The sequence below is a fragment of the Triticum aestivum genome, chromosome 5A (assembly GCF_018294505.1).
Source record: "Triticum aestivum cultivar Chinese Spring chromosome 5A, IWGSC CS RefSeq v2.1, whole genome shotgun sequence".
Taxonomy (NCBI): domain Eukaryota; kingdom Viridiplantae; phylum Streptophyta; class Magnoliopsida; order Poales; family Poaceae; genus Triticum; species Triticum aestivum.
This window is the reverse complement of record NC_057806.1, coordinates 472,980,652-473,003,169: the sequence shown is the minus strand read 5'-3', so window position 1 is coordinate 473,003,169 and position 22,518 is coordinate 472,980,652. Positions and strand designations below refer to the sequence as shown.

Genomic DNA, 22,518 nt, shown 5'->3' with positions numbered 1-22,518 from the left:
TCATTGGGGAAGGGGCCCAGCCACCTGAAAATCGGGGGGGGGGGGGGGTGCAGAGAAGTATATTTAGGAAGATTACGTAAACCCTTTCATAGCTGTACGTGGATATATAATTATCGGTGGAGGCAGGGGGGTGCTGGCAAGGGCCTTGGCCCCCCTTATGCTCTTATAAATACAACTATATGGGTTGCTAATCCTTTATTTGTCAAACAAAATTAGCAAGGTTTAGATGATTTGGTCCCGTCTAACATTATATGACATGTTTGGCCTTCTCTATATTTTGTTTCTGGCTCCGCCGCTGCCCGGGAGCAGAAATGCGTGGGGAGGGGATGTGAATTACTTATAAATTTATAGGGCATTTCTTCCCTTTTTCGTGGATAGATGTCCGTGATTTATCTGATCTGATTAACGCAGCGGTATTATCAAAGATTCAAAGAGGTGTTCAAAGAAAAAAGATTCCAAGAGAAGACGCGAATTTAGATGTAAGGCCTAAAGAACTTATTACAGTGATGTTTAAGCAAAAAATGTAGACTAGAACTTGCACGCTGACAAAAACTGGAACTAGACTGAACTACACTACAGGATACAGAATATTAAAGCGACGACACTGGGTCTTTTCTTTTTGCCAGGTGATCAACAGCAACGTACTGAGAAACAGGCACGGCTGCACTTTCATAAACTAATCACCCTTGCATGGCGGGCGGCGGTGGTGACCACGGCTCATGATCCACGGGAGTTGGTGTTGTCGGTAGTCCTCTGGCCGGACGAGGCAGACGAGGAAGCGGCCGGGCGAGTGACCGCGGTTCATGATCCGCCGGAGCTGGGTGCGTTGGCAGTCCTCTGGCAGGACGATGCAGACGATGAAGCGCCGGGGACGAGTTGGCGGCGACCGACGGGGGCACTGCTCCGGCTGTACAAAGAAACCCTAGAAATTTGTTCATATAGAGAAAAGAGCGAGGAAACAATCGAAACATAGCTAGCTGTTCCCAAGAGTTCGCAAGTAGTAGTAGTAGTACCGTGCATGCGAGGGGCGCCATCTGCAGTGGGGATGCAGGATGGCTGCGCCGTGGCTCCTGACCGCGCTCCGACGGTGGCCGCCATGGCCAGGAGCATCACAAAGATGATGCCATGTTCCATTTCTCTCGGTCTCGACTCTACCTAGCCAGCTCGCTGCCCTGGGCATCGATGGTTTCTTCGCATTCGGCATTGCGAATATATAAGACAGCCTTACTGCTTGCCCATGAGCAAGGACGAGCACTAACAGAAAGGCAGCCTGGCTCGCGTGGAACAACCACCCTTTTTTTACACAAGGGCGAACGATTCATTCGGTTGCTACACGAGGGCCGCATGTATTTTTTTTTAGATAAACGAAAACTTTATTCATTAGAGATAGAAAGTACATCGTCTGTGAGGGTCATTACAATTTCATTTACAGGTTTCTCAAACCATTCAGAAACCAATGAAAATCTAGCTAAACTCGCAAGCTTATGAGCTACTTTATTTGCTTCTCTGTTGCAGTGTTCGAATCTACTAGCAACGAAGTCACAAGCATAATGAAAACAATCGTCGAAAATTGCCGCCGCCGCACCCATCGACTGTCCTCCGTTCTTCATGGTATCAATCACCTCCAGGTTGTCCGAGTTAATAATAAGGCGATTACATCCCGCCCTTTGCGCCAATGTTATACCAAATTTAAGAGTTAAGGCTTCCGCCATCAACACATCATCGCAATAGTCAATCTTCCCGTTCCCCCCCGCGATAAACCTACCTTTTTCATCTCTCAAAACCGCCCCCATCGTGCCCTTAAGTAGGTCATGGTCAAAAGAAGCGTCAAAGTTAAATTTCACAAAACCCCTAGGAGGACATGACCATCCCCCCTTTTTCATAGTAGCCTTGGGGGATGATGCATTTACGAAGTTTGACGTAAGCGCTAGAATCCCCATTGAAACCTGAAGTGCATTCTGAGTTGTCTCCTTGTGCACTAACTTCCTTCTTTCCCACCATAGATACCATGCTAAAATAGCAATCATTTCACGCACATTGTGATGACCCATTATCCTCAACTCTTGGTCTGGCAGAAGTAGTAGGTATTCCAGCACCGCCTCTCCAGCAAGGTCAACCTTGCAAGCTTTATCAATGATATCATCCATCCCCAGCCTGGTCCAAACCTCCTTTGCTCTACTGCAAAGGAAAAGCATATGCTTTGTATCTTCAGAACCCTCAAAGCAAGTAGGGCAAATGGGTGTGACCTTCATATGTCTATTTGCGAGCGTAACCCGACATGGAAGCGTTCCATGTAATGTACGCCATATAAAAATTTTGACTTTTGCCGGACACGATAACTTCCATATCTTACTCCAAATAGGATTAACTGTGCTTCGCCCCATCCCGTTAGAATGTCTTAGTCTACTTCCGTACTGGTGGTTCCACTCCACAAAATAAGCAGACTGAACCGAGAACATACCATTTTTCGTATAACTCCAAGTAATGAAATCTGGCATATCATGTTGCAAGATTGGAATTGAGAGAATCTGTTGAACATCAATGGGCCACATTGTTTGTGTAATCAGATCTTCGTCCCAAGAATTTGAAATAGGATCAATCAAATCACCCACCTTAGTTAACAGTTGTACCCCCCTAGGTGTCACAACTTTTCTAGTATCACAATTTGGGATCCAGACATCTTCCCAAATATTTATATTTTGTCCATTCCCCACACGCTAAATATAGCCACGTTTCAGAGAATTTATGCCAGCCATAATACTTTGCCAGGTGAAAGAAGAGCCTTTCTTTTGCTTAGAATTTAACAAATCGCCATCAGGATAGTATTTAGCCCTTAGAATTGTGGCACACAAAGAATCAGGATTATCCAGAAGGCGCCATGCCTGTTTGGCGAGCAGTGCTAGATTGAAACAGTGAATATCACGAAATCCCATCCCTCCTTGATTTTTAGGTACGCACATTTTCCACCAGGCCATCCAGTGTATCCTCCTCTGGTTCTCCTCGTCTCCCCACCAGAAATGCGCTATCGCGTCAATGATTCCTTTACAATTTTTTTAGGAATTTTAAAGACCGACATTGCATAGGTGGGTATGGCTTGGATCACAGCCTTGAGCAGGATCTCCTTTCCCCCGGCAGACAATAATTTTTCCTTCCAGCCACTAATTTTCTTGACAATCCGTTCAATCAGAAATTGGAAACAGTCTGTTTTATCTACACCCACGTTTGCTGGCAAGCCCAAATATTTGTCACTGAGGGCCTCTGTCATTATATTCAGCGTTATACAGAATTGTTCCCTAATCTCCACCTTCGTGTTTGGGCTAAAGAAAATGCTGGATTTTTGAATGCTTACCAATTGTCCCGATGCCTGACAATATAAAGCTAACGCTGTTTTCAGAGCTTCCGCATTGTGTTGGTTGGCTTTCATGAGAATCAAAGAATCATCCGCAAAGAGAAGGACCGCATGTATGTGTTGCATTGCATGAGCAAAGAGCATCCGCAACCAGACTAGGCAAATTCAAACCCTAAACGTTGGACCGCACATCCGCTTTTAAAACCTTAAATATATGCAGACACATGCGCATTGATCATTTGATGATACAACTGCACGTAACAATGAATGCCACACAGTAATAATATTTATTCGTACATAAAAATACATAGTTCAAACATAGAATTTATTGATTTCCACCAACATATGTTTCACAAGATCATTGGATAGTTGCACATATTGATCTAGAAGTTGTCGATGTATTTCTAGAAAGTTCACAACATACTTCCCATTTTATTCCGTGCATGGACCGGACCTGTACTTCGGGATTCTCAAATTAAATCGTGTGTGCGGGCTGTCTCTTCGCCCCCATTCTCCACAATGCAAGATTACACAACATGTCGTTAGCTGTCACAATGTCTTCGGTTCCCACACCTTTTCAGCTCCATGAATAATACCCCGCAAGCTTGGAGGACCCGGTATGCCCTCTTCATATTCTTCCTAACACCTTCTTGTATTTGTGCAAAGAGACATTCTTTCCTACCTCCTAGCTCGAATATAGTCTTCACAAACGCCTCTCGCTAAGGATAGATACCATCGGCAAGGTAGTATCTCATTTTATAGTTGTGTCTGTTGACGGTCTAATTGTATGTCAAAGCATTCACGTCACAAAGTCGCTTGAACAACGGAGATCGCTAGAGCACATTGATATCATTGTGAGAACCAGGCATGTCAAAGAAAGCATGCCAAATCCAAAAGTCCTTCAATGTCACTGCTTCAAGTATGATGGTGCCGTCTTTGGTGTGATCTTGGTAACTGCTCGCGCAAACCTTTTGGGCACTTCTTCCATTGCTCATGAATGTAATCAACTGAACATTACATATCCGGGAAACCACTTGATACTCCAACTGTCAGTAATTTTTCTATGTACTCAATAGTTGGTTTTCTCAGGTACTCCGATCCAAACACCTTCATCACAGTGAGGGCAAATTTTATAGGGGCCTACAAGCATTTGGTTTCTCGCATTCGGATTTCAGCATCAACTACAACTTTGCCATAAGCAAGCATCCTGAGCAGCCGTACATTTGTGTAGAGGAAAGTTGGAAAGTTTTCCGCAACAATCTTTTCCCAGCTTGAAGTAGTTATCAGCCTCCTCCATGTCATCACTACTAGGGAAAAGTTTATACATAGAATCTTATCAGCAGCACGCTTTAAAATAAGGCGCTGTTGCTAAGTAGCGGTAGCGCGCGCACAAACCTCGCTGCTGAAATAAATGTATCAATAGCGCGCCCACTATAAGACGCGCTACCGCTATAATTGCCACGACGCCACCGCGAGGCTAGTTCTAGCAGCAGCGCGCTAATATGAAGAGCGCGACTGCTAGGGACCATAGCAGTAGCGCATTTACACAATAACCGCTACTGCTAAGTTTACTAAAAAATTTAGTCCCACCTCGCTTCGTGAAGAGAGTTTGTACCACCTTAAATATGTTACTTCTCAAACTTTCACAACCACTTGCTCTTCATTGAACTCTATGTGTAGAATTTGTGGCCGCAATATGAGTCTTTTTCTAAACTGATGAGGACTCATATTGACAAATCAGATTGTACACAAGAAGATCATTGATGATCAATGTATTTTTGATGTCTATTTTTATATGCTGACACATAGCAGTAGCGCGCTCTTTGTGAAAGGCACTACTGCTAGGTCCTTTAGCAGTAGCGCCTTTTGCTATAGCGCGCTACTGCTAAGCCATTCCATCTCCCCCCTCTCCGACCTATCCGATCCACTCACACTCACACTCACTCGATCTCCCCCTCAACCCTCCACGCCGGTCCTCCCCCGTTGCCCCTCCTCCAATCTGCGCCACCGCCACCTCCTCCTCCTTGCTGGACTCGGTACCGGCCTCCTCCTCCGTCCTCCCTCTAGTCGCCGTTGGCCGGTCCCTCCTCGCTCCGCCTTCCTCCTCTGTCCTCCCTCCACTCGCCGCCGGCTGGCCCCTCCTTGTTCCGTCTTCCTCCTCCGTCCTACTCTCTTCTCCCTCCTCGAGTCGCCCCTCCTTCTCCCTCCTCCCTCCTCCATCCACAACCCCTCCTTCATGCTACATTTTGATTTAGTAGGCTAGTTGATTTAGTTGATTTAGAATATTTTGATTTAGTTGATTTAGAACATCTTGATTTAGTTGATTTAGTAGGCTAGTTGATTTAGTTGATTTAAAACATTTTGATTTAGTTGATTTAGTATGCTAGTGGATTCAGTAGGCTAGTTGATCTAGTTGATTTAGTGTGCACCATTTTATTGTTATTTTTTCTGTACATGGATAGGTAGATGCTTTTGTTTTTTTGTAATAAGTTATTTTTTGGCAAAATGTAGGTGCCAATTTAGTTAAATTTGCCACTTGTTTTTTTAATCAATTATCTTAGGCAATAGGGGCCAAATGAGATGAAATGTCTTGGTAGGTGGTACCCTTATTTGGTACATATTTTTGAAAAGTTTTTTCGGCAATAGGTGCCACCGAAATGCTTTGTCCATAAAATTGCTTCTCGCGGAAGAACCAAAAATATCACATGCTACTATTTTTCTTTCCTGTGAAGTGAATCGTTAATCATTTGCTCATATTGCTTTAGGAAAATGGCGCCACCACCACCACCACTATGTTGACTGTGCAAGTCAAGGTGCGCCAGCAGCCTTGCAACTGGAAAGCTGTTCGGCATCTACTTCCAGCCGAGGTTTCGTCATGCGGCAGTAAGAAATTAGATGGAATGTAACAAGTATTTTATTTTTAGTGTTGGCATTACTGCATTGTGTCATTTTTCTTTTTTTACACAGATCATCCCATGCAATGTGAGGTTGAAATTCAACAAGCTGACAGGAGACACTGTGACATTTGAAGCTCCTGGGGGGCGTACACTATGGATGTCGAGAAAGGATGCAATATGTCGCAGATTGGAGGAGATGGATGGCCCGTTTCCTTGCCCACATGCGTCTTACTGGTGGTGAGTTGATCAGTTTCTCCTTCAAAGCAGAAAGACCCAAGTTGGCTGTCATTTATCTCAACCTAGTGGAAGATGATGAAGATGATGAAGATGCCGAAGATGATGAAGATAATGAGGACCCACTCGATGAAGATGATGAGAACCCACTTCATGAAGCCATCATAGCTCAAAGAATGAGGCTGAGCGAGGAGGATGTGTACGACCTATGGGACATAATTCCGCTACGTGATGACTTTGTCGGGGTGCCATTCATGACCCGCCTGACAAGTATCATGATCGATCGGCATGAAATGGTATGTTATACTTACAAATGCAAATTAATCGATGATATGCTTAGTGTTGAGTCCAATGATATGCTTTGTGGAATCTAGTCGATGATATGCTTTAGTGTAGAGTCTGATCACATGCTTTTATTAGTGTAGAATCTAAGAAACTATTAATCGTGTAGATAATCCATATATACTTATTAGTAGAATTCATGATTAGTTAGTACAAATGCGTAGTACTGTGTCTTTTGATAGTGTAGAAATCTAGACTTAATAGAAATATATTTGCAAGAGTATGTGCGAGGCTATTTATTAATTGATATGTTTTTCTTATTCAGAAATTGCCAAAGAACCTATCTGTGAGTTGTGGTATCAAGCCTGATGAAGAAGGCTCAGCTGGACTACGCCTTACCGCAAGGGGCTCCGTCACCACCTGTACTTACCGCATGGACACAGACGATCGCATACACTTAAACTCGGTTGGGTGAAAGAGATTCCTCGTTGGCAAGAATCTTCGTGTTGGATAGTCCATCATAATTACTATCAGGAACACCCACCGCCCAGGCTTGAGGATGATGATCGTCGTCGATATCATCTAGAACTACATATGTGTGTGTGGCTATATCATCTAGAACTACATATGATGATCGTCGTCAATATCATGTAGAACTACATATGATGATCGTTGTCGATATTATCTGGAACTACATATGATGATCGTCGTCGATATCACCTTGTACTGCTTGAGGATGCATGTTGAGTATGTATGAAATTATTATCTAGTAGTCCCTCCGTTCCAAATTACTCGTCGTGGTTTTAGTTCAAATTTGAACTAAAACCACGACGAGTAATTTGGAACCAAGGGAGTACTACCTAGTACCTATAATGCTTTATGAAATTGATAGCTAGTAGTACCTAGTATCTGAAAATTGTTGTTTATTGAAGCTGAAACGGGGTAGGAAGCCGGGGGGAATGATGAAAGATATAGCAGTAGCGCGGGGCCAGGAAATCACTACAGCTAATTAATATTAGCGCGTTCCGGAAACCGCTGCTGATACAGTCCATAGTAGTAGCGCGGGTACAGACCGCGCTACTACTAACAGTTAGCTGTAGCGCCTTATTGATAGTGCGGCTGCCCGCGCTGCTGATAGCCTCAAAACCCGCGCTACTACTAGGATTTTCCCTAGTAGTGCATGCACCACATGCTAGAACAAATCTCTGCTCATCCGGAATCATGTTGGAAATAACCTTCATGATATGTTGGGTCCATTTTGAAATAGTCCTTAGAGATGTCGTATGTCAGTGATCATATCTCGGAGAACAACTCTGCTGCTCTCTATCGAACCCTTTAAGTTCATAACATGCTTTTGTAGTCGCCTTCTTTATTTTGTGAATCAAATATGATAAGTCTTTCTATGTATAGGGTTGACTTTTTTTATTGAATATGTTGCAAGTGAAATGGATTTTAATTGTTTTTTCGTCTATGTTACTAGCTATCTTTTTTATCCAGATAAAATTTGACATGCAACTAGCACAAAATTTTAAAATCCTGTGGCAACGCACGGCAGTCTACTAGTTTAGATTTTTTTTGAGCAACTTTTTTAGGGAGTTTGGACTGTGCAACAAATGAGAGATGCCCTGTTGGGCTGGGTATTTTTTTCGAAAAAGCTTACCTTCAGCCGACCGATCGAGTGCGAGCGTCTGCCGCCTCGGTGTCCGTTGGATTGACTCTTCATCATACGGTGGGGAGCAAGCCCCTTTGTGTCCACGTTTTCTGCAACTGGGCCTTTGTTTCAGAAAAGAGAGTTTGCAGTGGCGGAGACTCATGCGGCTGGGAGGGAGACGACGGCGAGGATTCCAGTCGGATCTCGTCGGATCCGACGAGGATGGCGTGCAGGGACGTCCGGGAGCGGCGGAGGCCGAGACCCATGACGCTGGGAGGGTGATGGCGACGAGAAACCAAGTCGTATCTTGCCGGATCCAACGAGGATGGCGCGCGAGCAGGAGTCGAGGATGCCCGTGAGCGGCGGGGGCTCGGCTTAGTGAGGTCCGGCGGAGTTGGAGGCGAGCTTCATAGTAAGGACCGCGATGGCAACGGCGCACGGTGCTCGTGCGGTGAGAGACGGAGGAAGACCGAAAAACAGAATGAACAGGAGGATGGCAGCAAGGCGGCCTGGTCGGAGGTATGGAGCTCGCCGGCGGAAGCGTGAAGGTGGGGACGGGCGCCGATCATCCTCCGTCACCACGGTCTAGCAGAGCTCGCGGCGAACACAGTGGGGCTCTTTTTTTGCAACTTACTCTTCGTTGCAAGATTTTTTATAACATCAATCATACTCCAAAACATTTCTTCCAGAACATCATACGAGGGTGAAGACAAAAAAAACTGCAACATTATCATTATTGTAAAGTTTTTCTGCAACAAGACCTTCATTGCAAAAGTTTTCTACAACAAGATATGAGTTGCAAAGATTTCTGCAACGAGACTGTTGCAGTGATGAAAGAAGCCGCTCTGCCGCAAGATTGCTTCACACCAGATGGCTCGTGAGGCGGCAAATTTTTTAAAAGATCCATCTGCCGACGCGTAGCACGGCCCTATTTTTTTCTTTTTTGTCAAAGAGTCACGTCGGCCAGGGAAGAGCGGACATGGGCTGGACGCTTATCTTTATTTGTTTGGTCACCTAATAAACGGACAGAACAAAAACTAAACGGACAAAAAAAACCCGGATAAGTCTTCTCTCCGTTTGGGTCACGAGTTGGAGTTGCCCTCATCGCGTTTCAGGAGGTGTCGTGCAGCCTAGCACGCCTCTTCCCACCACTCAACTCAACCATGCTCCCCACGATCGTTCATGCTTGATACCGCAGTTGTCCTTGGAAAGCTCGACAATAACACCAAGGCCACATTCCGCTCGGATGCGGGTTTGAACTTCTCCCTTTCCCTGAAGGTCACCAGTCCACCGGCCTGCTCTCATGTATACCTCGACTGCCCAGGGGCCGTGAAGAGGCCGGCTTCTACGGGGATTCCTCCATCGTCGCTGCCGATGGAGAGCTCCTGCTTGTTTGCATTGTGGTGCCTGTGAAAGAGGAGTACGGCGGCTACAGCTACCCTGACGAGTATTTCATTTACCATGCCAACCCGTCAGGCCCCTCAATTAGGCGCCTACCTTTTTTTGACTGGGCGCGACGGCCTGGGGTTGTTCTTGGTATCATCCATGGCCGGGGACAGTTCTTTACTGTCGTGACCTTCAGAAAACTGTTAGTTTTCGGGGATACGTCTGAAGACACTGACAAGGAGCTGGTTGAACTCGGTAGGTTCTCCGAAAAGGACCCGCTGTGGCGCGTGCAGGAAGTAGAGTTGCCGTACCTTGAGAACGGGCTGGAGCCATTCCAGTCAGTGGCGGACCCAGGAATCGAAGTTTGCCGGGGCGAACAATTGGATCTAAAAAAATTGGACATGAAAAGCAAGTCTACTGAACCAAAATTTATAAATTCAAATACCAAACACATGATAAAGCATAAAAGTGTCTTAGAAACTACTACTCCCTCTCTATTTACATGGTCTTCTTTTTTTGTGATTAAAATTTTGACAGTAAATCAACAATAATATATGAATTATATATCATAAAAAGTACACAGTTGAAAACTATTTTTCAATATGAATTGGATGGTATAGTTTTTGTGACATATAACCTACATTTTATTGGTCAAAGTACTGGATTGGTTTTTTTTTTTGATTTTTTAGGACATGATTGATTTTTTTTTGAGAAAACATGATTGATAGTGTTTTTTTTAGGACATGATTGATTTTTTTTTGAGAAAACATGATTGATAGTTTGGTGGCTGTGTGTGTGTGTGGACGTTTGGTGAGATCTAAATTGGGCCCAATCGCTGCAGCTTAGTCTGTGGACTCCAGCCCAAGCCCAATTCCTCCCTCCCTCAACCTCAAGTCACCCACCCCTTCACAGAATGACGCACGCAGCCGAGCCGCCATGAACTGCTAGCCGCCGGAGGAAAACTGAGAGGGCCGGACGAAGGATAGGCAGCGGGGGTCGGTGCTCCGCCGCCGGAGACCCGGGGCGGCCGCCCCAGCTCGCCCCAATGGTAGATCCGCCACTGATTCCAGTGGCACACCGCCTTCTCCTTCTCCTATGAAAACAAAGTGTGCTTTGTTGATTAAACTGGACTTATGTTCTATGATATTTGTGAATGTTCTCGTGAGCTCCAGTTCGTCAAATTCCCTGTACCGGTGATAAAAGTTAACTTGAGTTATGATAATGCGGAAGAAGTCGGCGCGCCGATTGAATCATACAGGACTGTTGGTGTCTGTGATAGAAAAATCAAGTTCGTTAAAGTTGATAGTTTCTGCATCAAGACATGGACGCTGTGCATCCCGGATATGAGGTGGGTGGAAGAAGACAGCCTCATTGTAAGCGAACTATTGGTTGCCTTGGAAGCTTCCCACCTACCTCTGTGTGTTCCGCGGCTCCCTGTTGTGGATGCACAAGACCCAGGTATACTACACTTCCGATTGTGGGGGGCGGATTATCATGATGATAGTGTATGGTTAGTCAGTATCGAAATGAAGGCGCGGATGTTGATATCCTGGAAAAAGTACAGTAAAGCCGAGCAGCATGACGATTACAAAGGGGTGTTTATGTACAAACCCTTCATCTGCGGTGTACTATCCAAAGACCATGCATCAGGTGATTAAAGAGTTTTATGCTTTATCATGTTCCATATTTGTTGATTCTTGTAGTACATACTAACTTCTGCTTCATTTCATGATATATTAAATTGTGGAAACTACAGGCCAATTTTTTTATATTGTCTTTGTTATATGTGTTATTGGTCATGTCTATAAGTCTGTCTTTCTTAGAGCATCTACAGCCGGGCTTGTCAAATCCGGGCACTCCTTGAAAAATACAATCCACATCCAGACACCTCAATTATAATATCTCAAATCCATACAAACTCATACAATTACGTCGACGGACACGCATCGTCCGGCTACTCCATCACACTACACTAAACATGCCACTGGACTACCAAAATTTGACATGTGTGGCTATGATGGAGTTCATCCACGGCTGCCCTTGCCCTTTCCGGCGCCCTTGCCATCCTTCTCACGGAAGTACCGGTTAAAGACACGGTACGAATCGAGCCGGATCTGCTCATTGCTAGAGTTGTCCTCGATGTCGTTGTCTTGCTTCTTCTCCTTCAGTGGCAATCTGGCCATAGCACGGACCGCCTGATTCCGCTCTCGGGTGAGGACGCGCGTGTTCCTCCGCTGCCGTTCCTTCACAATGCGGGCGCGGATGGATTCCGCCTCTGTGGCCGCCGCATCAGCCGCCTCCGCCGCTGCCATTTCCGCCTCGATACGGGCCTCGGTGGCCCTTATCCTCTCCTTCCCACGGCGGGCCGCCCGTTCCCGGTGGGACTCATACTCTGCTCGACAGGTGACAGGGAATGAGAGGTGTTCCAGCCGGGACCGCGAGGATCCAGCACCAAAGGACCCGAGCGCCCGGTGAGCCGACGCTATGGCGGCGTGGCGGACGGATCCGTCTGTCGGCCGGGCGTTGTCCTCCCGGGAGCGGCGGAGTGCAATGCGGACTGCCATTGCCTCCTCCAACCCGCACAGGATGACACCCCAGTCGATGGATCCGGACTGGTCGGAGTCTGATCCGCTGCCTGCCATGGCGAAGAAGGCCGGAAACCGCCGAAGGTGAGCTCGGGTGGTGAAGGGGAGTGCAGTGAAGTGGCTAGGGTTTGCTTTGATGAGTGGATGGAGACGAATATAAGTGGAGTCGGGTGGGCCAGCATGGTCCGGGTCCGACGTGGCGGGCGTGTCCGGACGCCCCCATATCTGCCCCATACTTGGGCTGGATATGGGAGATGCCAGTCAACCCCGACGTTTGAGGCCCATTTGAGACGTCCTTCTAAGTCGAAAAAACTTGACCGGTCTGTGAGCGGACGGCTCGCCCAGACGTATGAAACGAGTTTGAGAGGTCTGTGTATGGATGCTCTTAGGATGTGTTTAGTTTCAGGAACGAAGTGGAATGACATGGGTCCGACCCATCCTTAGGGCTTGTTCCAGCGTTTGGTATACAAATGGAACGGAACCCACTCGTTCCTGACGAACGAATATTCCTTGTATATCCGAAACCGAGTGATACCTCCAAATTGGCCGGACCACGCGGAACGGGCGTCTCTTTCTCCTCCCCCAACTCGCACACACCCTTCAAATCTCAGCGCCGCCACTCCCCGGCCCCGACTCCCACCTCTCTCCCTCTCTGGCGTCAGCTGTCCGTCTTGTGCCTGTCGTCCCGCCTCCTGCTCGTCTTTCTCCCACACAGCCGGCCATCGACATCTTCAGCTCTACCAGCGACAGAAGGAGGAGAGGCCATCTTGCCGCGGATACATTCAGGCAAAGGAACGAGGAACAGCCGTCCGGTCGCAGGCACATCTAAGCGGTAGAAGCTGCTTGCTGTGCGGCGGCAGCGGCTAAGGAGGAGTGGAGCAGCGGCCATCCTGTCGCAGGCACGTCTGCGCGGCCGCAGCGGCTAAGGAGGAGTGCAGCAGCGACCAGCTCTGGCGGGCGGCGGCAGTGGAAGGAGCCGCAGCGACCATGGACTGTGGCCGTGGCTCGTGGCTGGCCGAGTGGTGGCCTCACCTGCAGCAGCGGCGTACACACATCCTGTACTGCAGACGAATTGGCATGCGGCGGCTACGCCAAAGTGAATCAGGCTCTGCTCCATCGTGCTCCTGCTCCCTCTTGCAATTTGTGCTTGTTCACGCCTTTGGAATTTGTGCATACCCCACCATTTGTTGAGAATTCTTTCTAGATTTGTTTGTAAATAGATTGTGTATAGATTATTGATGTCATTTTATTTGGCATGATTGTGAAGCAAAATACAAACTGTAGGTGATGAAAAAAATGTTGTTTTGGTACTTAAACAAAATGCTTTCAAAATAAATTTAATGTTGCACATATTACTGGAAAAGCAAACACTACTTTGAAAAAAAATCATTCCATTCCACCAACTAAACATAAAGATGTAACCGTTCCATTCCACCTAACTGTTCATACCAAACACAGAGATGGAACCATTCCATTTTTATGGAATGGAACCATTACATTACATTCCACTTGGTTCTTCAACCAAACACACCCTTAGAAACCTTGCACCATCTTTCTAGATCTCCTAGGGCATCCCAAGTCTTATTGGCTGACGTATGGCCAGGCGATGACATCAGACAATGCCTTCGGTGGTTGAATGATCTTGAAGCTGAGCCAAATTCCTGTTAGAGCTGTTGATACGTCCAGCCTAGGATAAGTAGCATCGCAGTGGACAAGTCTATGCCGATGTGGCATCATAATCAGTATGGCGTTTCCAATCCCACATGTCATACGTAGTACGTACTTACTACTCGTTCTCATTAACTACTTGCCACATAAGTAAAAGAAAATTAGAATGTGCTATGTTACTAGCTAAATTACTCCCACTATGACTAGCCTTACCGGCAACGGGAGCTACCGGGCAACACACAGCCAATGCGATTCTGCCACATGGTGTGTATCCCGATACATTCGCACGTATTTGATATCTTTCCCTGGCTTTAAGTGTTAGTATTACTCTCTTGTGGGTTCCACCATTAGCAGATAAAGGTAGCATGCATTCGAAAGTGCCTTTCTGCTCCCGAGCTCATTTGAGCTCGGTGAACAGTAAAATTGAAAAAAAATTAAAAAAATTCCAAATTTTTTTGGGAGAAACATTGACAAAAGTTCTAAGTGCTTACAAAAATTCATCATGAAATCACATTCCTGTAAAGCGTGGCAAAAAAAACAAATTCAGTGCTCCAAAATGCTTTTGAAAGTAGCTTTTTCAGAGTACTGATTTTGTTTTTTTTGCCACGCTTCTAGAAATGTGATTTCATGGCGAATTTTTGCAAGCACCTAGAACTTTTGTCAGTGTTTCTTCCAAAAAGTTGGATTTTTTAAATTTTTTTGATTTAGTTTTGATTTTACTGTTCACCCGAGCTCATTTGAGCTCGAGTGCAGAAACTCCGCGTCCGCATGCATTGTCCTATACTTCTTTTTTTCTGACATGGGTACAGGTTATGACACATTCACTCTCTCCTCTCCCACCAACAAACCCATCATTTTATTCACCCCATGAAAATTTTAATCATTCACATCTTTTAACTTATAATTTTCTTTATGAAATAATTTATATATTTGAATTAATTGCGCCAAGACCTTTAGAACAAGAGCAATCTTGGATATATTTGAAACAAGTTTAATTTTCAACGTTTCAATTAACATATTTCACTCAATATATTTTGTGTGGAACTGCGTATTTTAATGTTTGATACTGATATTTGTGATCAGTGAAATACGTTTCCATTTGTGATCATTATAGAATTTTTTTTATAGATTCAAATTCCTTGCAACGTGATCTTCAGAACAAGATCAATCTTGAATATTTTTAAATTAGATTTCGAAATAACATGTTTCATAGTCTTCAAAAAATATCTCGTTTCATAGATTTCACTTAGTTCAAAAAATAAATTTAACTAAGTTCATAGATATAAATTATTCCAAAGAATTGAAACATACATTCTGTAACGAGTGAAATCACTTTTTACAAACAAGTGAAATATAGTATTTCAATTGAATGAGTGTAATATATTTTCTGGAACTAGTGAGATGAGTGAAATCTATCTTTTGTAACAAGTGAAATCACTTTTTTGAAACAAGTGAAATGTAGTATTTCAATTGAACGAGTGTAATATGTTTTCTGAAACTAGTGAAATGAGTGAAATCTATCTTTTGTAACGAGCGAAAGCACTTGTAAAGAGATTGTTTTTGTAAAGAGTGAATCAGTTTTCCAAATCATAGAATTGTGTTTTTTCAAACTTGTGAAATACTCATTTCGGAATGAGTGGGACTATATTCTTTCAAATGAGTGAAATAGTAAAAGTACTTTTTGAGATATATTTTGTAATGAGTGAAAACAGATCTCCAATTCAGCGAAATGCTTTTCTTCAAATATTCTTTGAGATATATCTTGTAATGAGATATATTTTGTAATCGGTTTTCTGAAACAAGTGAAATATAGTTTTTCAGTTGAGCTAGGCTAATGCGTTTTCTGAAATAAGTGAAATAAGTTGTTTGAAATAAGTGAAATATATCTTTTTGGTGTGAAACGGCCTTTTTTTCATTTTTGTCATTTCACTCAATTTTAAGCTCGTTTAAATTATAGCATTGCAGTCCGCGTATTTCACTCAATTTTTTTAGTATGTTTGCCAAGATGGTTATTCCACTCTGGCAACATGAGTGGAAGCAGTTTTATAAAATGAGTGAAAATTATTTTTTAATTGAGTGAAATATGTTTTATGAAATCGGTAAAAATAAAACTAGTTCAAATGCATCCATAATTGATTTTGTTCTGATGATCTTCTCGCTACGAATTCAAATATAAAAAAAGTTTCAAAAACGGAGATTTAGTTCAAAATATATCGATCATTCAAAATATAACTACAAAATAAAATACCCACCTTTTGCATGGAGAGAGAGAATGCATGCAATTGTCCTTCTAGCCACTCTCTGGCTCTCTCTAACTACAATTGCATGCAAAAGGGAGGGAGCACTCGTCGTCGGTCAGGGAGGCGCGCGCGACCTCGACCTCCTCGACGAAGTACGTTGGCTTCGTCACGGCGTCGGGTAACGGAGGAACGGGCACTCTCCCGTCGCTGAGCCGCCACCCCGTCGGCCCGGCGCGCACGTCCGGCGGCGCCGGGATGTTCGCCTGGAACAGGAGCCAGGACTCCTGTTCGCGGAGCGAACGCCGGCCGAAGCCGTTCGCCGCCGCCTCGTCTCCAGGGAAGCGCTCTGCCATGGCGACGGGCTCGGCAGTGGTAGAGAGGGAAAGAGAGGGGCTGCCGGTGGCGCTCGGGAGAGGAAGACGGAGACGGAGAGAGAGGGGCTGGGCGGCGGCGAGGGGCGAGTCTGGTCTGGGCACCGGCGAGAACCGTCGGCTTTTATAGCCGCTCCGCGCCGTGTGTACGCGCGCGAGGGAGGGGAGGCGTCGGCGCGCCGTCCCGAGACGCGCCGCCCGTGAGGAATCAATGGCAAGGCTAACCGGCGGCAGCCTTGCCATTGATTTCCCGCGGGAACCGAGGCAGTTGGGGGGAAGACGAGCCGCCGTGTCCCTGACGCGGCTGGCCCACGGCTTTTTCGCGCCAAAACAGTTCGCCCCGGCGCCCCCGGGCGCCTCCCAGCGCATCGGGTTCGGCCTGGATCCGCCGGCGCTGTTTTCGGCTCAGGCCGGCGAAAATCAAACTCCTTAGGGCGCGACTGGGTCGTTTTTTCAGCGCCGACGTAAAAAGAACGTCTGGAAAGGCCTTTCTGGGACACGGCTGGAGATGCTCTTCCGTATAACATTAGAAAAGATATCTCATGTTATACATGCAAAGCAAGCACAAATCCCAATATAAGCAGTGGACGGCGGATGCTTCACCGCTAGCTCCCGACACCGGTAAAATTTTTACTTAGTCGTCTCTCACATGACCATCGAATTGCACCTAACTCGCCGGGCGGGTTCTGATATTGTGACCATCCATCAATCCACCATTATATTATCTCAACAGCGACGAGGTCATCACCGTGCTGCAGGTGGCCGAGCTGCCGGAGGTACACATCTCCTCGTCGCCCTTCACGAGCACAGCCGGCCACATGAACGCGGGCCTCGACGGCGGCACGTCCGGCGGCGGAGCGGAGTGCGTCAGGATCTGCAGGATGGCCTGCGCCGTGGGCCGCTCCCCAGGGTTGGGGTGGCTGCACGCGAGGCCCAGCAGCAGAAGTCTCTCCGCCTCGGCCTCGTCGAACGCGCCGGCGAGCCTGGGGTCGACGGCCTCGAGGACGCTCCCCGCGCCATGGAGCTCCCACGCCTCCTCCAGCAGCTGGCTGCACCCGGCGGGGTGGCAGCAGGAGTTCCGGCGGCCGCAGACGATCTCCAGCACGACGGCGCCGAAGCCGAAGACGTCCAACTCCCGGGTGGCCCGGCCGGTGTGGAAGCACTCAGGCGCGATGTAGCCCAGCGTGCCCGGCAGGCCGGCCCGGTCGGTGTAGGAGGTCTTGTCGGCGTCGAGCGCGCGGGCGAGGCCGAAGTCGCCGAGGCGGGCGTTGAAGGCGGCGTCCAGCATGATGTTGGACGGCTTCATGTCCCGGTGGATCACCACGTGGTCGTAGTCGTGGTGAAGGTAGTTGAGCGCCGACGCGACGCCGGCCGCCACCTTGTAGCGCTGCTCCCATGTGAGGACCGGAGCGTCGCCGGGGCGGCCGAAGAGGTGCCGGTCCAGGCTGCCGTTGGGCATCAGGTCGTACACCAGCAGCAACACGCCGTTCTGGTGGCACCAGCCTGCAGACAAACAAACAAACAAGCGCGTCCATGTTCGTTAGCTGTTAATTAATCTACCTTTGTTCGTTCAAGATCACATGGGAACAGTCACGTCTTCATCACCCAAAAGTTTTATACTAATGCAATTGGGGTGCTAGTGTGTGATGATGACTGCTGAGTGTGAATTGCTGCTGCCAATTGGGAATTAGTTAAGTCAGAGATGACTCATTTTCCGGCGGCCTACCCTTCTGATATTTTTTACTCAGAAAAATAAGGAATCAGGTCAAATTTTGCATCATCGGAATGTGACGCATTGCTCACGTTCGATTCCCATGGCCCTGTTTGGATCCCTAAGGGCATGTACAATGCATAGCCTCAAGGTGATGCATTATATGTCATATAGGATCGGATATAATGTAAAGTAGGTTCGGATAGGGAAGCGGGTTCCTTTTCAGGAGGCGAGTGCTTGAAGAGAAAAAAATATGGTGCGGTGACAAAAATTGAAAAGGTTGAAGTGAAAAGTAGAGATGCATGTGTACTAGAGTTTTTATTTTTTATTTCTTAATGAAGCCCACTAATGATAGCTCGCATTGAAGAGAAAAATTAATGTAGTTATTTCAAATTACTTTTTGTCATGGGGCATATGTATCCATATGCCATCATTGTGCATGCCCTAAGTTAGAGTTAGTTTTAATTAGTTGGGGCTCAAATAACCTAAAAATATCCAAACATGATGGATTAGTTTGGGTTAGTTGGATCTAACCCATCAAAAAAAAACTAGCCCACAATAGAGAAGTTTATTTGGGTTAGTTCTCATGGGCCCATTAGAAAAAATAGTAAAAAATTGTTACACCTCCCATCCAAATAAGGTCCAAAATAGTCAAAGATTGAGAAATAATATTTATTATCAATCTAACTTCTACCATCCAAACAGCTCTTTGGTTAGACTTACATTAAAATTAGTTCAGGTTAAAATCTAACTCTAATCTTTAACTAAATTAGAGTATTCAAACGGGCCCATGTTGCTTTATTTTATGCAGCTCCTCCAATTGCCGGCCCGTGAAATCATTTTTTATTTCCAACGCCTAGCTAGTTGCCTACGTCGTGTAGCTTATTACTATACTGGTTCCAAGTGTGACGGACACAGATCAGGTGACATGCACCTTTGCATGTCACCGTGTGTCTTACGGTTTAAATTCAAATTTAAACATTACGAAAAAATCTGAAAAAAAAATTCATGCATATTCACAGCACATATTAAGATAACCCCTCAAAAATTCAGATCAAAATTCAAAACATACATCAGAAGCAAAAAAGAAAAAAAATCTGTCATGAATAATGATAGACAAAATACGTGAGCATAGTTTGATCTGTCAACTTCCATGTTCTGGATCATATTCACTGCATTGACTGAATCCAGTTCAATAATGATAGACAAATCACTTCTCTGTAGGGTAAAGGCTAAACCCTCCTTACATGCGCAAAGCTCCGCTTCTAATGCCTCCCTACAAGAGTACAACTTCCTACATGCTGAGAAGATGACTGCTCATATATCATCTCTGAGAATCATGCCTACGCCAATTTCTCCATACGATACATATGAACCGTTAGAATTCAACTTAAGGTCGCCAAATGGAAGTAGCACCCGGAGCTGGAGCGTTGTTATTTTTAGCAGTCTGGTCAAGGGCTATGACCATCTTCCCTTTACGAGAATCAACTTTCATATTCAATTTAATTCCGATGATTGAAGCCAGATAACTTTGAAGAAAACAAACAGAGACCTCCACTGGTGGTGTTGATTTATTGTGAACCACTTCATTGCGAACATACCTGTTTCTCTACGAGGTCATTAATAACATGCATCTAATAGCTTAATCTAAAGGCGCCAGAACTTGGAGCAACCATTCCTTCCATGAGTTGTTAATGAATTCTATAGCCTGTAGCCATCAAACATTTACACACCCACCTCTATAAATGCACGCATGTATGCCTCGTAGTCGACGGGAATGTCTCCCTCCATTAAACGTATATACCTGGAAAGTTTGAAATAAATTCAGAAAAATGGAAGCACCAATGTCAAGTATAGGACTTCAGTCTTGATGGGTTAATAATTTTTTTAAGTATTCCTTTATAATGCGTCTAATTATTCAATCAATATATGCCAAATATATATGTGGCTATGCAGTTTATTTTTTATCTATGTGATGCTAACCAATCTTGTAAGAGCATCTACCGCCGGATTTGGCAAATTCGACCCCTTAAACGCCCGCGGACGCGCCCGGGCGCGTCCGCGGACACTGATCGGTCAAGCCCCAAATTACCTTTTTCACAACCGGACACCTCAATTAGCATATCTCAAATTCATACAAATTCATGCAATTACGTAAACAATGCATTACACACATCGTCCGACTACTACATCAGTAACATGCCACCGGACTATCAAAATTTGGCATGTTTGGCTATGATGGAGAAGATCACCCACGGCTGTCCTTGCCTTTCCCGGCTCCCTTGTCGTCCTTCTCGCGGAAGTACGGTCGAAGACGCGGTAGGGATCGAGCCGGATCTGCTCGTCGCTGGAGCTGTCTGACCCGGGGATGTCCTCCTTGGGTGGCAGTCCGGCCATGGCACGACTGCCCGATTTTGCTCTCGGGCGAGGGCTCAGGTATTCCTCCACTGTTGCTTCTTTACAATGCAGGCGCATATAGCTTCCTCCTCTGCGAACGCCCGCACCGCCGCATCAGCCGCCTCCACCGCCGCCATGTCGGCAACGAGGTGGGCCCTTATCCTCTCCTTCCCACGATGGGCACGCATCTCCCGGTGGAACTCATACTCCGCCGGAGCGGTGATGGGGAAGGGGAGATTTAAAGGCTCCACGGATCGCGATGAACCAACTCCGTAGGATCCAGGCGCCCAATGCGTCGTCGCTATGGAGTTGCGTCAGACAGATCCTACTGTCGGCCGGATGTTGTCCTTCCGGGAGCGGCGGAGTGCAATGCCGACAACCATTGCCTCCTCCAACCCGCACGGGATGACACCCGGTCGACAGATCCAGACTTGTCAGAGTCAGATCCTCTATCCGCCATTGCCGGAGAAGGCCAGAGATCGCCGGACGGGAGCTTTTGGATGATGGAGTGAAGTGGCTAGCGTTTGGTCCGGCCAACGGATGGGAAAGAATATATATCGAGTCGGATGGGCCAGCGTGGGCCAGGTCTGATCAGATCGGACGTTTGAGGCCCATTTGAAGCGTCTGTGTGTGTGAATTTTTATTACTGGTCGATGACCGGTACGTCCGTCTGACATTTAGACGGATTTAAGACGTCCACTTGTAGATGCTCTGACCGTGCAAGCTAGCTGTGCACACGATGCATTCACGCACTACTCACACACACCGTTGGATTGCTTTCGTTTGTTTAATCTGTATGGCTTGTACTCGTGTAGTCCGCTAATCGTGCATGATCACATCGTGTGCACATCACTTTCGAGCTAAAAAATCAGGCCACGTTTGAGGTGAGCTGCCCGAGAAACTCTCGTCTAACAAATTTTCCTTGCTCGCCGGAAAAGGTGACAAAATTTTCCTTGCTCGCCGGAAAAGGTGACAAAATTTTCCTTGCGCGAGGGCAACGTGTTCTCTGGTTCAGAAACCTCTCCTTGCTCGCCGGAATATGCCCGTGGTACCGGCGGTAATCGTTGGGGCTCCTTTTCTCCACCTTCAAGGTTCACTCCCTTTCCGGACGTCAAAAAAGGTTCACTCCCTTTCCTCTGCTGTCTACCGCCACTCCGATCCAGGTCTCTTCAGGAGGAGGAAAAACGAAAAAGACGACCTGGTTGTGGCCGCGCGCGGTCCATACGGTACGATGAGGCTAGATCCATTGGAGAAGAACGGCGTTGCGCATGGTTCGTGGTACAGGATACCGATGTGTGGCGTTTATGGTGTCGGTCATTAGAGCTTGCACGGCTAGCGACCAACTCAGCCACAGGTGGATTAAGTCCATGTGTGTACGTGCAGGCAACCATCTCCAGTGCTACATTGACAACAGTGGGGTTTAGGAGGAAGAGTACGACGGTGTAGCCAGGGAGAATTTCTGGTGCTCTCCCGCACCTCCCGTGATACGGTGATACGAGAGCTCGTGATCCGTCGGATCAAAGATCCCGTGGTCACACAAAGAGCTTGTGCAAACTTGCAAAAAAAAAAAAACCAAGAAGCCCTGTAATTTTGCGCAGGTCTATAGACCGAAACGCTAACCGTTCGATATTTGATCTAACGAATCACAAACTCTCGTATCAGTGTATAACGGGAGGTGCGGGAGCACCTGAAAATCTCCCTGCGCGAGGGAGCGTAGGAGTGGAGAGCAGTGAAGGAGGAGCTGGAC

General features: G+C 46.4%; 1 protein-coding gene and 1 long non-coding RNA gene across 2 annotated transcripts; both read right to left on the bottom strand.

Moving 5' to 3' along the window:
• Positions 1 to 451: 451 nt before the first annotated feature.
• Positions 452 to 1,244, bottom strand: LOC123107217 (uncharacterized). Its single transcript, XR_006451616.1, has 2 exons — positions 1,014 to 1,244; positions 452 to 907 (listed from the first exon to the last, which is right to left on the bottom strand). It is a non-coding gene; the product is annotated as an uncharacterized lncRNA (long non-coding RNA).
• Positions 1,245 to 17,334: 16,090 nt separating this feature from the next.
• LOC123101416 (probable L-type lectin-domain containing receptor kinase S.5) lies at positions 17,335 to 20,908 on the bottom strand. The gene is made up of 2 exons (XM_044522878.1): positions 20,837 to 20,908; positions 17,335 to 18,176 (listed from the first exon to the last, which is right to left on the bottom strand). The coding sequence occupies exons 1-2, from the start codon at positions 20,906 to 20,908 to the stop codon at positions 17,385 to 17,387; spliced, it is 864 nt and encodes a 287-aa protein (XP_044378813.1). The 3' UTR covers positions 17,335 to 17,384.
• Between the last annotated feature and the right edge of the window lie 1,610 nt (positions 20,909 to 22,518).

Bases quoted from the DNA above. Each gene is read 5' to 3' on its own strand.
- LOC123101416 (XM_044522878.1), bottom strand. From the start codon at position 20,908: ATGGCGGCGGTGGAGGCGGCTGATGCGGCGGTGCGGGCGTTCGCAGAG. The intron at 18,177-20,836 runs GTAAAGAAGCAA...TTGTTTGTTTGT, and splicing joins AAGCTATATGCGCCTGCATT to TTGTCTGCAGGCTGGTGCCA.